General features: G+C 44.5%; 1 protein-coding gene across 1 annotated transcript in view; it reads left to right on the top strand.

Annotated features, from left to right (window-relative positions):
* LOC122564237 (carbohydrate-responsive element-binding protein-like) overlaps positions 1 to 15,308 on the top strand; it is a 196,798-nt gene that overhangs the window by 166,794 nt on the left and 14,696 nt on the right. Inside the window, exons 12-13 of the mRNA XM_043718935.1 lie at positions 1,228 to 1,347; positions 14,126 to 14,253. Coding sequence (XP_043574870.1) covers positions 1,228 to 1,347; positions 14,126 to 14,253 — 248 coding nt within the window. The remainder of the gene's footprint in view (positions 1 to 1,227; positions 1,348 to 14,125; positions 14,254 to 15,308) is intronic.

Raw genomic sequence — 15,308 nt, 5'->3', positions numbered from 1 at the left:
CCCACGCAGACACGGGGAGAACGTGCAAACTCCACACAGTCAGTCGCCTGAGGCGGGAATTCTGAATCCAAAGAACCAAATCTCCCTGGGGAACCTTATCAAACGCCTTGCTGAAGTCCATATACACCACATCCACTGCTCGACCTTCGTCGACCTGTCTTGTCACCTCCTCAAAGCACTCAATAAGGTTTGTGAGGCATGACCTGTCCCTCACAAAGCCATGCTGACTGCCTTTAATCATGCTATGCTTTGCCAAATAGTCATAAATCCTGTCCCTCAGAATTCTTCACAAAGCTTTGCTGACCACGGACGTACGACTGACTAGACTGTAATTGTCAGAGATTTCCCTATTCCCCTTCTTGAAAAGAGGAACAACATTCGCCTCCTTCCAATCCTCCGGTACGACTCCCGTGGAGAGTGAGGAGGCAAAGATCTTCGCCAGCGGCTTAGCAACCTCCTTTCTTACTTCCCGGAGCAGTCTGGGATAAATCTGGTCTGGCCCTGGGGACTTAGCAATCTTAATGTTTGCCAAAATTTCCAGCACATCAACTTCATCAATCAAGTTAGATCCCAGGTCGAAATCACTCAGCTGAGAGGTGAAGTAAAGAGTAACATAAGACTGACAAAGAGAGAATAGGAGTACAGAATGACAGTTGTATAAGGTAACCTGAAAATCTACTGACAGGAATAGAATTAGAGAGTGTCCTACTAAGAGCAAAGAATGTGATACATAGTTAGAGGCAGAAGAGTAGGCTACAGTAATTTATATTAGTTGTTGCTAAGGAAAAAGAATCTGCTAAACATTGGTGTAAGTGGAGGTGTTAGAAGTAATGCATGAGCTAAAAATTGAGAAGCAAGAGTTACCGGAAAGACTGGCTATCCTTAGAATTAAAAATCACACAACACCAGGCTATAGTTCAACAAGTTTATTTGGAAGTATTAGCTTTCGGACCACTGCTCCTTCATCAGGTAGCTCCTCAGAATGGATATTTTACTGGTCTGGATGACTTTGTTAAAAGCCCTTTTGGATACCTTACAGTCAACACGTGCAGAATAAAAATGATAATCCACATTGAAGTGCTACTAAAGTACTTAGTGAAGGTGCTTGCTTGTCTAGTACAGGTCTGATGGCAGGAGTATAGGGTTCTGTGACATAACTCCAGTCTCACCTGGAGAATTATCCAAGTGTTCCAATTCTTTGTGACTTGTACATCTTGTCTCTGGTAGTCTGTGACAAGACGGATCATTCACATCTCCGCAGAGCAGAAGAGGCGTTTCAACATCAAGCTAGGCTTTGATACCTTGCACAGTCTGGTGACATCCCTTGACTCACAGCCAGCTGTGAAGGTGAGTATATTCTGCCTCTTTATATTGTCTATATATGTGTGCGCATGTGTGTATATGACTCTGTGTGTGACTCTATTCTGTGAATGTGTCCTGGTGTATGTGAATGTGTTCGAGTGGTTTTGTGTGTGTGTGTGTGTGTGTAAGCATGTCTATATGTGAGTGAGTGTGTGTATATTTGAATGTGTTTGTATGAGTGTGCCTGTATATGTGTCTGAACAAGCGTATGTCTGTGTGTGTGTGTCAATATATGACTGTATGTTCATGTGAATGTGTCTCTATGTGAGTGTGTGTTTGTGTATATGTGAGCGTGCATAACTCTCTATGAACATGTCTGTTGCATGTGTTTGCCTGTGTCTGCATGTGTATGGAGAAAGTGAGGTCTGCAGATGCTGGAGATCAGAGCCGGAGATGTGTTGCTGGAAAAGCGCAGCAGGTCAGGCAGCATCCCAGGGAACAGGAGAATAGGACTGTTCCCTGGATGCTGCCTGACCTGCTGCGCTTTTCCAGCAACACATCTCCGGCTCTGCATGTGTATGTTTGTCTGCGGACATGTGTGTTTGTATATTTCTGCATGCTGATAATATAAAAAATGACGTAGAGTTGTGCAGTACAGAAACAGACCCTTTGGTTGAACTCATCCATGCCGACCAGATATCCTAAACTGATCCAGTCCTATTAGCCAACATCCCTCAAAACCCTTCCTATTCATTTACCCGTCCAGATGCCTTTTACGTGTTGTTATTGCACCAGCCTCCACCACTTCTTCTGTTAGCTTGTTTCATACACGTACCACCCACTGTGTGAAAAAGTTGCCTCTCAGCTCCTTTATAAATCTTTCCTCTCTCACTCTAAACCTATGCCCTCTAGTTTTGGACTCCCCCATCATGGGAAAAAGATCTTTGCTTTTTGCTCTATCCATGCCCCTCATGATTTTATAAACTTCTATAAGGTCACCCTTTAGCCTCCGATGCTCCAGGGCAAACAACCCCAGCCTCTTCATCGTCTCCCTGTAACTCAAACGTACAATGCTTTGGAAGACTGCTTGCAATCGGTGGACTGGACTGTGTTCAAAGGCTCAGCAGAAAATCTACACAAATACGCCACTACTATCATGAACTTCATAAGACTGTGTACTAAAGAAGTTAGTCTGAGTATTCCCCAACCAGAAACCTTAGATGAACCAGGAAATCCGGGCATAGCACTTAAGTTTGATGACTCAGAACAACACAGCCTCTAGAAAGCCAGCAGAAATGCCAAGAGGCAGTACCAGAGCAAATTAGAGGCCCAAACCTATCATACAGACTCCCACTGCCTATGGCAAGGCCTAAACAAAATTACAGGATACAAAATGGAGCAGGGCAAGATACTGGACAAAGCCCTCCCTGATGTGCTCAATGCTTTCTATGCTTGGTTTGAGGAGAATGCCAGCAGTGTGGTGTCGCCTTCCCCAACAGCCCTGGACGTACGTGTTCCCTTTGTCATCACTGCAGACACCAGATCTGTCCTCCTGGGAGTCAATCCAACAAAAGTTATAGGCCCGGATATAGTCCCTAGCTAAGCACTTAGATCCTGTGTGGATCAGTTAGCAGAGGTATTCATTGGCATCTTCACCCTTTCCCTCCTAAAAGCCCAAGTGCCCAGCTGCTTCAAGGAGAAAGTGAGGACTGCAGATGCTGGAGATCAGAGCTGAAAATGTGTTGCTGGAAAAGCGCAGCAGGTCAGGCAGCATCTAAGGAACAGGAGAATCGATGTTTCGGGCATGAGCCCTTCCCGAAACGTCGATTCTCCTGCTCCTTGGATGCTGCCTGACCTGCTGCGCTTTTCCAGCAACACATTCCCAGCTACTTCAAGAAGACCACCACCATCCCAGTACCTAAGGAAGCACATGCAGTGTGCCTTAATGTGGCTCTGACCTCAATACTCACAAAGTGTGTCGAGAGGCTGGTTATGGCCCACATGAACTCTAGTCTCCCAAACTGCCTTGATCCCCTACAATCCGCCTACCAACATAAAAGGTCCACAGCGGATGCCATATCCCTAGCCCTGCACTCATCCCTGGAACATCTGGGCAACAAGGACACCTACATCAGACTCTCCTGCTCATTGACTACAGCTCCACCTTCAACATCATTAACCCCTCCAGACTGATCTCAAACCTCCATGACCTTGGTCTCGACTCTGCCCTCTGCAACTGAATCCTCAGCTTTCAAACCCACTGACTGTAATCAATGAAGGTAGGTAGCTGCATATCTTCCACGATAACTCTCAACACTGGAGCCCCCCAAAGATGTGTCCTCATCCCCACAATACTCCCTGTACACCAATGACTGTATTACCAAATTCTGAACGAGCACCATCCACAAATTCGCTGATGGCACCACTGTAGCAGGATAGATATCAAACAACAACGAGTTGAAATACTTAAGGGAGATAGAGGGCTTAGTGGTGTGGTGCAATGATAACAACCTCCCTCTCAATGTCGGCAAAACTAAAGAACTGATCATTGACTTCAGAAAGGAAGGAGGAGAACACCCCCCCATCTACATCAACGGAGCGGAGGTTGAGAGGGTGGAGAGCGTCAAGTTCCTAGGAATGGCAATAACCAACAACCTGTCCAAGACTCCCCCATGTAGATGTGACAGTCACGAAGGGACAACAATGCCTCTTCTTCCTCACGTTGCTCAGGAAATTTGGCATGTCCGTAAGGCGTCTCACCCACTTCTTCAGATGCACCATACTGTCTAAGTGCATAATAGCCTAGTATGGCAACTGCTCTGCCCATGACCGTAAGAAACTACAGAAGGTCATGTCCACAGCCCAGACCATCACAGAAGCCAACCTTCCTACCCATGGACTCCAGTTACACTGCTCGCTGCTCTGGAAAGGCTGCCAACATCATCAAAGACCAATTGCACCCTGGTAATGATTTCCTCCAACCTCTTCCATCAGGCAGAAGATACTGAAGCCTGAATACACACGCACCAGCAGGTTCAGGAACAGCTTCTACCCAGCCATTAATAGAATGATGGATGGACTTCCTAGCCTTAAATAATACTGATCTTGCTAACGTTGATCTTGCCTAGCACACGCCTTGTGCAATATAATCTGTATGCCTCAGTCTAAGTCTAGATTGGGTTGGGATATCTGGTCGGCATGGACGGGTTGGATTGAAGGGTCTGTTTCCAAGCTGTACATCTCTATGACTCTGATCTGTATGTCCTTGCTTATTATGATTTGCCTGCACTATTTGTAAACAAAGCTTTTCACTACTTCAGTACATGTGACAGTAAATCAATCAATTAATCAATCAATCCAATCCTAGCAACATCCATGTAAATCTTTTCTGCACCCTTTCAAGTTGAACAACATCTTTCCTATAGCAGGGAGACCAGAATTGAACGCAGTATTCTAAAAGTGGCCTGACCAATGACCTGTACAGCTGCAACTGCTATACCCAATGCACAGACCAATGAAAGCAAGCATGCCAAACACCTTCTTCACCACACTGTCTACCTTCCACTTTCAAGGAACTGTGCACCTCCTAGGACCCTTTGTTTGACAACACTCTCCTCAGGACCCAATCAGTTACTATATACGTCCTGCCCTGAGTTGCCTTACCAAAATGCAGCACATCTAAATTAAACTTCATCCACCCATCTGATCAAGGTCCCTTTGTAGTCTGAGATTTTGGTGTCATCTGCAAACTTACTAACCACACCTCCTACCTTCACATCCAAATCATTTATATAAATGACAAAAAGCAGTGGACCCAGCACTGATTCTTGTGGCACACCATTCTCAGGCCTTTAGTCTGAGAAACAACCTTCCACCACCACCATCCTCTGTCTCCTACCTTCAGGCCAATTTTGTATCCAATTGGCTAGCTTCCCCTGGTTTCCATGTGATCTAATTTTGCTAACCAGTCTAAAATGTGGAACCTTGTTGAATGCCTTGCTAGTCCACATAGACAACGTCAACTGGTCTGCCTTCATCAATCTCACTTGTCACTTCTTCAAAAAATTCAAATGTTAGTGAGACATGATTTCCCACCCACAGAGCCATGTTGACTCTCCCTAATCATCCTTGCCTTTCCAAATACATATTAATCCTGTCCCTCAGAATTCTCTCCAACAACTTATCCACCACTGACGCAGGCTCAACAGTCTATAGTTCCCTGGCTATTCCTTATCACCTTTCTTACATAATGACATACCATTCGCCAACCTCTAGTCTTTTGGCATCTCACCTTTGGCTATTGATGATGTAAATATCTTAGCAAGGAGCCCAGCAATCTCTTCCCTACCTTCCCACAAAGTTCTGGGACACACTTGATCAGGTCGCTTTATGTGTTTTAAGACAAGATATACAGAAAATATCTTTTGCTGAATATGATATAGATTAATATGGAAGACTATCCAGCAATACCCACCTTACAGCAAAACTCTTAGGCACAGCTCTATGGTAATATTGAGGCCATTTGCTTCACAGCTCAGAGAATCTTCTGAGTTCTGTTAGTCATCCCATATTGACTGTGTTGTCTTTCCTACACTAAGACACCAAAACTAGACAGAATATGTAAGGACAGCCAAGCCAATAGATTACCTGATTGTACGTTCTAAATTCTGCAATGCAATGGACTTGCACTAAGATATTCTGTCAGGTACAGCAGGATAGCCATCTATATAACCAGCTGAAATGTTCAATGTTCAAGCGTGTGCCCAATAAGAATGCAAGGAACAGGCCCCCCAGCCCCTTATCCTACTCAAACATTCAGTAGGTTCATGGCTGATCTGATCTTGACCTCACATTTGTTTTCCTTCCCATTCCTTGTCATTTTTAAATTGAAAAATCTCTCTAACTCAGTCTTGTGTATAGTCAATGACAAGACAAATTGAGTCTGATATATTCGTGTTCATACTGGGCCCTGACCGTGAAAGCAGTAAAATCATTGTAGCTTTTCCATTAAAATAAAAACCTGCAGGATAATTGACCTGTAACAGTGCGCAGTTTGCCAACAAGGACAAAAACCATCCCCAGCAGATCCCCCACATTCATGGGAATGTTGAGTAAATGGAGTCGGTTCCATGTCGACTATGCTGACCCTTTCATGGGCTCAACATTCTTAGTCATTGTAGATGCCAACTCAAAGTGGTTGGACATGCATAAAGTTCAGTTACCAAACACGGGGAAGATGATAGTAAACCTGCGAGCATCTTTTGAAATACGAGGGCTTCTGGAAATGTTGTTCAGACAAAGGGCTAGAATTTGAATGGCATTCAGCTCCATACCATCCATTGTCCAATGGTCTGGTGGAAAGAGCAGTCCAAACTTTGAAGACAGGCTTAGAGAAGCAGCCTACAGCTTCACTCTATATCAAACTGTCATAGTTCCTATTTGATTATCAGACTACCCCTCATACAACTGTAGGGATAGTTGCAGCAGAGTTGCTAATTGGAAGAAGACTCTGCACCAGGTTAAATGTGATCTTCCCAGACCTGGGGGGGTAGAGAGTAAAACAGCATCAGGAACACCAGTGCCAGACACAGGTCTCCTCTAAGCAAGAGAGACAGTTTACTTCAGGAGATGAAATTTGGTGCCAAAACGGTGGAAATGTTGAGTCCCGAGACATACTAAGTTTGGATAGGTGAGGCAGTCCTGAACAAGTACATGAAAGCTGCAAACTCGCAAGCAGAGCAGGAACAAACCATACCTGGCACCTCAAAACAGCAGAAAGGCTGTGGGAATGTGTGGGTTCTCCCCCTCTGTCTAGCATCAAGAAAATCTCAGAATCTGAGATGGACATTGTGGATATCGCAGCTTCGATGTCTTTACTGTTTAAAGAAAAGGATGAATTTCTCCCAAGATACTCTGGGCGCAGGAGGCAGGCCATACGCTGCCTGTATCTGAGGCTGGGTCAGTGTAAGCAGGCCATACGCTGCCTGTATCTGAGGCTGGGTCAGTGTAAGCAGGCCACACACTGCCTGTATCTGAGGCTGGGTCAGTGGAACTGGGCGCAGTGTGTAAACACCCCATGTGAGGCTGCAGGAAAAAGAAGAGGCCTACCTTCCCAGACTTTGAAGGGAAGGTATGTACTAATTGTAATGAGGTCAGCCAGATGGTCCAATCGGGGAGCCCTGGCTGACATTACAGGAGTCGAGAGTATGTTACTGGAAAAGCACAGCAGGTCAGGCAGCACCAGGAAGGGCTTAAACCCAAAACATTGATTCTCCAGCTCCGTGAATGCTGCCTGACCTGCTGTGCTTTTCCAGCAACACACTCTCGACTCTGATCTCCAGTATCTGCAATCCTCACTGTCTCCTAGCTGACATTACAGGAGTGTCAGAGGTTCTGAGACTCTGAGAACTGGCTTTGAGGAAGTATTGCTATTTCCACTGATTCCAGGAAGGCCCACTAGGGTTGAAAAGACTGAAAGTTTGCAGGAAGAATTTCCTGGACAAATCCTAGATTACACTGTCTTTCCTTGTATTGGGGAGTGGTGGTTAGGGGATGAATGAATGCAGTAAATAATAAAATAATTGAAGCACAGCAGCAGATCCAAAGGTAAGCACCTTGTGCTTGACAACATGATCTGAGGCTGAAGCTGAAAAAAGTATGATAAAATGAGATTCTGATGAGAATATGGCCTCCGACCAGAGGGGAGGCCATATTGGATTTGGTACTCGGTAATGAACCGGGACAAGTGATGGACAAGTGGGTGAACATTTTGGTGATGGTGACCACAATTCTGTGACTTTCACCTTGGTTATGGAGAGAGATAAGTGCGTGCAACATAGGACAAATGTTCAGCACAACATCGTGGGCCGAAGGGCCTGTACTATGCTGTATTGTTCTATGTTCTATGTTCTATCTCTTCAGGAGCCAGGTGATGAGCTTTAGGCAGTTGTCAATAAAAGTTGACACTTCTTGTGATGCTTCATGTAAGTGCAATGATATAGAAATGGAGGAAGGTGTTGGTGTAGTCGTATCATCATTGGTCTAGTCAGCCAGACATCCAGCAACGAGTGGAATTTGAATTCAGTAAAAATCTGAAATGAAAACTCTGTTGATGACTGAGAAATTATTGTTGTAAGAAATCATCTTAGAATCCATACAGTGTGGAAGCATGCCCTTTGGCCCCACAAGCCCACACTGACCCTCCGAAGATTATTGCACACAAACCCATTACACTACAGTTACCCCTGACTAATGCAATTAACCTACAGATCCCTAAACACTATGAGCAATTTAGCCTAACCTACGCATCTTTGGACTGTGGGAGGAAACTGGAGCACCCGGAGGAAACTCATGTAGACACAGGGAGAATGTGCAAACTCCACACAGACAGTTGCCCAAGACTGGAATCAAACCTGGGTCCCTGGTGCTTTGAGGCAGCGGTGCTAACCACTGAGCCACCGTGCTGCCCCTTCACTAATTTTGATTCACGAATGTCTTTTAGGGAAGGAAATCTGCCTTCCTTACCTGGTCTGGCCTACATGTGATTCACATTACTCATAATAACGGCCCAATCAGCCACTCAGTTGTATCAAAAGTGGAATGAAATCAGATGGGCCACCTGTCATCGACTGAGGCATTGGAAAAGCTGACGGCAAACATAACCTTGTCCACCCTGAAAGATCTTCCTTATTAATATCTGGATTAATATTGGGAGAGCTGTCTCATGGACTAGTCAAGCAACAACCTGACATAGTCCTACTCAAAGTATCATACGTTATGGACAAAGTTGCAGACACTGTCATCAGCATTGCTGAGGTGGTGGCACTGATGTATATAGTTGGGAACACATTGCCCCGTGAGTCCTCACCATTGACTCGAAACCCATCTCAAGGTGTGAGATCAAACATGAGCAAGGAAACCTCCTGCTCATTGTCACACACAGACCTCCCTTGGCTGATGACTCTGTGCTTCTCTATGTTAACAACACTTGGAAGGAGCTCTAAGGTGACAAGAGAGGAAGAGAATATACTCTGGGTCGGGAATTTCAATGTCTACCACCAAGAATGGCGTGGCAGCAGCACTATTGATCAAGCTGGTCGGGTCTTTAAGGGCATAGCTGCTAGACTAGGTCTGTGGTAGATGGTGCAGGAACAAACAAATGGAAACCTTGACCTTATCCTTACCAATCTGCCAACTGCTGATGCATCTGTCCATGGCAATATCTGTAAAAAATTACCACCCCACAGTCCTTTGTATGGTAATAAGCAGTCCTAGCAAAGTCCCATCTTCACACTAGGAAATGTGACAGACTTCAAATAGAGTTAGCAACTCAAGACTGGGCATCCATGAGCATTAGGAGCCACCAACAGCTGCAGTATTGTCCTCCAGCACAATCTGTAACCTAATGGCTCAGTATATGCCCCACTCAGCCATTTCCCAAAAAGCCAGGAAATCAATCTTGGTTCAATGGAGAGTGCAGAGGGTGATGCCAGGAGCAGCACTGGGCAGACCTAAACATTAGGTGTCACCTTGGTAAAGTAACAAACTGGTATGCCAAACAACAAAACAGCAAGTGATGGACAGAACTGTGAAACAATTGTGAAACAATTTCACAAACAATGGATCAGATGTAACCTCTGTAGCCCTGCTAGACAAGTCATGAATGATGTTGGGCAATTAAACAACTCACTGGAGGAGGAGGCTCCATAAATATCCAAATTCTCAAAGATGGAAGAGCCCAACATTTCAGGACAAAAGATAAAGCTGAAGCATATACAAATATTTGAGCCAGAAGTGCAGAGTAAGTGATCCATCTTGGCCTTTCATTATCGCCCCATCAGTCTACTCTTGATCATCAGTAAAGTTATGGAGGTGTCATCAACATTGCTATAAAGCAGCACCTACTCAGCAATAACCTGCTCAATGATGCCCAGTTTGGGTTCCCCCAAGGCCATTCAGCTCCTAACTTCATTCCACTCTTGGTTCAAACATGGACAAAGGGCTGAATTCCAGAAATGAGGTCAGAGTGACAGCCTCTGATATCAAGGCCACATTTGAACAAGTATGGCATCAAGGGGCCTTAGTAAACTGGGATCAATGGGTATAAGGGGGCAAATTCACCACTGGATAGAGTCATAGCTGACACAAAGGAAGATGGTTGTGGGACATCTGTCATCTCAACACCAGGAGTTCTTCAGGATAGTGTCCTATGTCCATCTTCAGCTGCTTCATCAAAGACCTTTCCTCTATTACAAGGTCAAAGTGGGGATGTTCACTGATGATTGTACAATGTTCACCACCATTCGGGACTCCTCAGATACTGAAGCAGTCCATGTTCACGTGCAACAAGACCTGAACAATATGCAGATTTGGGTTGACAAGTGGCAAGTAATATGCACACAACCCAAGAACCAAGTAATGGTAATCTCCAATGAGAATCTAGCCATTGCCCCTTGACCTTAAATGGCATTTCCACTGCTGAAACCCACACTGGGGATTAACACCCTGGGGATTACAATTAACCAGAAACTGAACTGAACTATTGATATTGTGACTGTTGTGACTGGGCGGCACGGTGGCACAGTGGTTAGCACTGTTGCCTCACAACGCCAAAGACCCGGATTCAATTCCTGCCTCAGGCAACTGTCTGTTTGGACTTTGCACATTCTCATCGTGTCTGCGTGGGTTTCCTCCGGGTGCTCAGGTTTCCTCCCACATTCCAAAAATGTGCAGGTCAGGTGAATTGGCCAAGCTAAATTGCCCAAGCTAAATTGCCCATAGTGTTAGGTGAAGGTAAATGTAGGGGAATGGGTCTGGGTGGGTTGCTCTTCGGAGGGTCGTTGTGGACTTGTCGGGCAGAAAGGCCTGCTTCCACACTGTAAGTAATCTAATCTAAATTAAAAAAAGCAAGTCAAAGGCTAGGAATCCTGTAGCAAGCAACTCACCTCCTGACTCCCTAAAATGTGTCCACCATCTACAAGGCACAGGTCAGGAGTGTGATGGAATACTCTGCATTTGCCAGGATGGTGCGGCTCTAACAACATTCAAGACATTTGACGCCATCCAGAACAAAGCACTTGATTGGCACATCCACAATTATCCACTCCCTCCACGACTGAAGCTCAGTAAAAGATGTGTGTACCATCTACAGGATGCACTGCAGAAATTCACCATTTCCTTAACACCTTCCAAATCCTTGACTAATTCATCTAGAAACACAAGCACAGCAGACACACAAGAGCAGCAGTTGCAGTTCATGTGAGATTTCAGAGAATCTGTGGTTCAGATAACAGTACGATTCTACTGGCCAGGCCATCCAGGGATTGGGTAACTTCTCAAGAAATGCCACAAATAACCCCATGTTACAGTAAAAAGTGAAATCTTGTACAACAGCTTTCTTACTGTTGGGATCAGATAAAACTTGCTCTTTTTAATATTTATTTTCTTCCTTTTAAAAGTAACTGACCTTTACAGGGCCATCATAACCTTCTCACAACTTGTTTTCCTGGCTATTTCTATTTAGTCAGCAAGTTTGGTTGCAGTATATTTGGTCCCTTCTTCCAAGTCATTAATATAGATTGTCGAGGACATTCGAGGTCCCAGCACTAATCCCTGTTACCTCACTTTTTAAATTGAAAATGACAGTTATTTATCCCAATTCTTTGTTTCAAGTTAACTAAATATCTACACTAACATATTACTCCTGCACCATAACTCTTAACTTGTGCGGTAACATTTTATGTGTCATCTAAATATGCAACATTGTAGTATAATTACATAACTTTGGACCCCTTTGTCAATTCAGCTAAACATTCAACATTTCACAGGTGTACTTAATATGCTTCTTCTTTCTTTCCAAAGCTGCTCTGAAAACATCTTTCTGAGAGGAAACCATTTGTAAATCATGTCACCTTACAGCACAGAAGGCTTTTCTGTCCATTATTTCTGAGGCACTGATTCTTAGTTGTACCATTAGTCCCACTTACCTGTTGTTTCTGCATAGCTCTGCAATTTTTATCCATTTTATAACTTAGCCAGTTCCCCTTTTTAAAGTTGCTATTGAATCTGTTTTCAGCACCTTTTCAGATAGTGCATTCCAAACCACAATTATTATGTAAAATCTCTGCAAGTAAAAAAGTTTCACCTTGTTTATTCTATAAAAACTTCATGATTTTAAATACCTCTACAAATACTTTGAAAGGCCTTTGATAAGGTTCCACATTGTAGGCTGCTCTGGAAGGTTAGATCGCATGGAATCCAGAGGGAGCTGGGAAATTGGATACACAATTGGCTTGATGGTGGGAAGCAGAGGGTAATAGTGGAAGGATGCTTGTCGGACCGGAGGCCTGTGACTAGTGGTGTATCTCAGGGGTCGTTGCTGGCTTCATTGCTGTTTGTTATCTATATCAATGATTTGGATGAGACTGTAGAAGGCATGATTAATAAGTGTGCAGATGACACTAAAATAGGTGGAATCATGGACAGTGAAGAAGGTTATCAGAAATTGCAGCAGGATCTTGATTAGCTGGGGAAGTGGGCCAAGAAATGGCAAATGGAGTTTAATACAGATAAAGATCTTCTGTTTTGGAAAGTCAAATTAAGACAAGAGTATCATGGTTGGACCTTAGAGATTGTAGTGGAACAGAGGGACCTTGGAGTTCAGGTGCACGGTTCTCTGAAAGTGGAGTCCCAGGTAGACAGGGCAGTGAAGAAGGCTTTTGGCACACTGGCCTTAATCAGTCAGGGCATTGAGTATAGAAGTTGGGGAGTTATGTTGCAGTTGTACAGGATGTTGGTGAAGCTGTACCTGGAGTATTGTATTCAGTTTTGGTCACCTTGCTATAGGAAGGATGTTATTAAACTGCAAAGAGTGCAGAACAAATTTACAAGGACGTTGCCAGGACTCAAGGGTCTGAGTTCTCGGGAGAGGTTGGACAAGCTAGGACTTTTTTCTTTAGAGCATAGGAGACTGTGGGGTGACCTTATAGAAGTGTATAAGATCATGAAAGGCATGGATAAGGTGAATGCACTCAGTCTTTTTCCCAGGGTTGGGGAATCAAGGACTAGAGGGCATCAGTAAGTTAGAGGGGAATGAATAAAAGGGAACCTGAGGGGCAATGTTTATACAGAGGGTGGTACGCATGTGGAATGAGCTGCCAGCAGAAGTGGTTGAGGTGGGTACATTAACAATATTTAAAAGGCATTTGGACAAATACCTGGATAGGAAAGATTTACAAGGATATGGGCCAAGTGCAGGGAAATGGGGTTAGCATGGATGGGCATTCTGGTCGGCACGGACCAGTTTGGGCCAAAGGGCCTGTCTCCATGCTGGAGGACTCTATGACTCTACTAAATCTCCACTTAACCTCCTCTGCTTTCAGGGAAACACCTGGAACCTATTCAGTCTCTATGTAACTGAAATTTCTGATCCTAGATATCATTCCAGCAAATCTCATATCCACCATCTTCAAACTCATGCCATCCTGTCCAAAACTGGATGCAATGCTCTATTTGGGGCCTAAACAAGTTTAATATAACTTTCTTGCTCTTGTACACTATGCCCTGCTCATGTAGTACAAGATACTCTATGCTTTTTAAACAGCCTTCTCAATGTTAGCTTGCTGCTGAAACTCAGACCTGTATTTCTGTTAACATCCGACTGACACTAAAGGGTTGTTTTAAATAGAGAGTGAGATCAGGGCACTGTTAAATCTGCTGGTAACCTCTCTGCTTCAATGGGGATAGTCTTCTTTCTTCAGTATCGTTACCGTCACCCCACAACTGCTTTTGAAATCCATGTTCTTGCTCTGTATGATTCCTATAGGTCAGCAAAGCCACAACGTTGCAGAAAACAGCTACATACATCACCAAGCTACAGCAAGAACAGGCACAGACACAGAAGGAGGCACAACGCATTCGAGAAGATATTGAGAAGATCAATGCTGCAATCAAGTAAGATTTTCTTGCAAACTCCTTAGCAACTGCAGTGTTGAAAGAGCTTTACTCTATACCTAACCCATTTTGTACTTGTCTGGGATTTTCTGATTTTCGAGGATTGCAGAGCAATGTGAATCCATGTCGAGGGAGCTTTACCACTTCATTGAAACGGTGGTAGGGATGTTGGGGAAATCAACACACAATGATGGGATTGCACTTATGTACCACCCTTAAAATATTTCAAGGGGCTTCACAGGTGAAGTATTCAACAACATTTGACAAGAGCCACATAAGGTGATGTTAGGGCAGATGATGAAAAACTTGGCCGAAGGATCAGACTTTAAATAGCTTTTCCAACACGAAAAACGGGTGAAGACTTTAGATTAGATTACTTACAGTATGGAAACAGGCCCTTCAGCCCAACAAGTCCACACCGCCCCGCCGAAGCGCAACCCACCCATACCCCTACATTTACCCCTTACCTAACACTACGGGCAATTTAGCATGGCCAATTCACCTGACCTGCACATCTTTTGGACTGTGGGAGGAAACCGGAGCACCCGGAGAAAACCCACGCAGACACGGGGAGAACGTGCAAACTCCACACAGTCAGTCGCCTGAGGCGGGAATTGAACCCGGATCTCTGGCGCTGTGAGGCAGCAGTGCTAACCACTGTGCCACCGTGCCGCCCACTTTGTGGGGCTTATCGTATTCACAACCACCGGTTTTCTCAAAGTGCTTGACAGCTGATGAAGTATGTCTTGAAGTGTGGTCACTGTTGTATTGCAGAAAATGTGGCAGTTGATTAGCAAGCAGCATGTTCCCACAAACAGCACTGTGATCAGGACCACAAGATCAGTTAGTTGAGGAATGAACGTTGGTCAGTGTATAGGGAACCTTTCCTACTCTTCTTCAGAATGGGGTTTATAATGCCCACCACAGAGGAAATCAGTGTCTGGTTTTACTATCTCATTTAAAAGCCATTAACTCTGACTGTTCAATATTCAGTCAGTACTGATCCTACAGCGATGCAGCATTCCATTGGTACTGGCTGGAGTGTCTAACATGAG

Source organism: Chiloscyllium plagiosum, chromosome 28, assembly GCF_004010195.1.
Source record: "Chiloscyllium plagiosum isolate BGI_BamShark_2017 chromosome 28, ASM401019v2, whole genome shotgun sequence".
Taxonomy (NCBI): domain Eukaryota; kingdom Metazoa; phylum Chordata; class Chondrichthyes; order Orectolobiformes; family Hemiscylliidae; genus Chiloscyllium; species Chiloscyllium plagiosum.
This window is presented reverse-complemented; position numbering and strand designations above follow the sequence as displayed.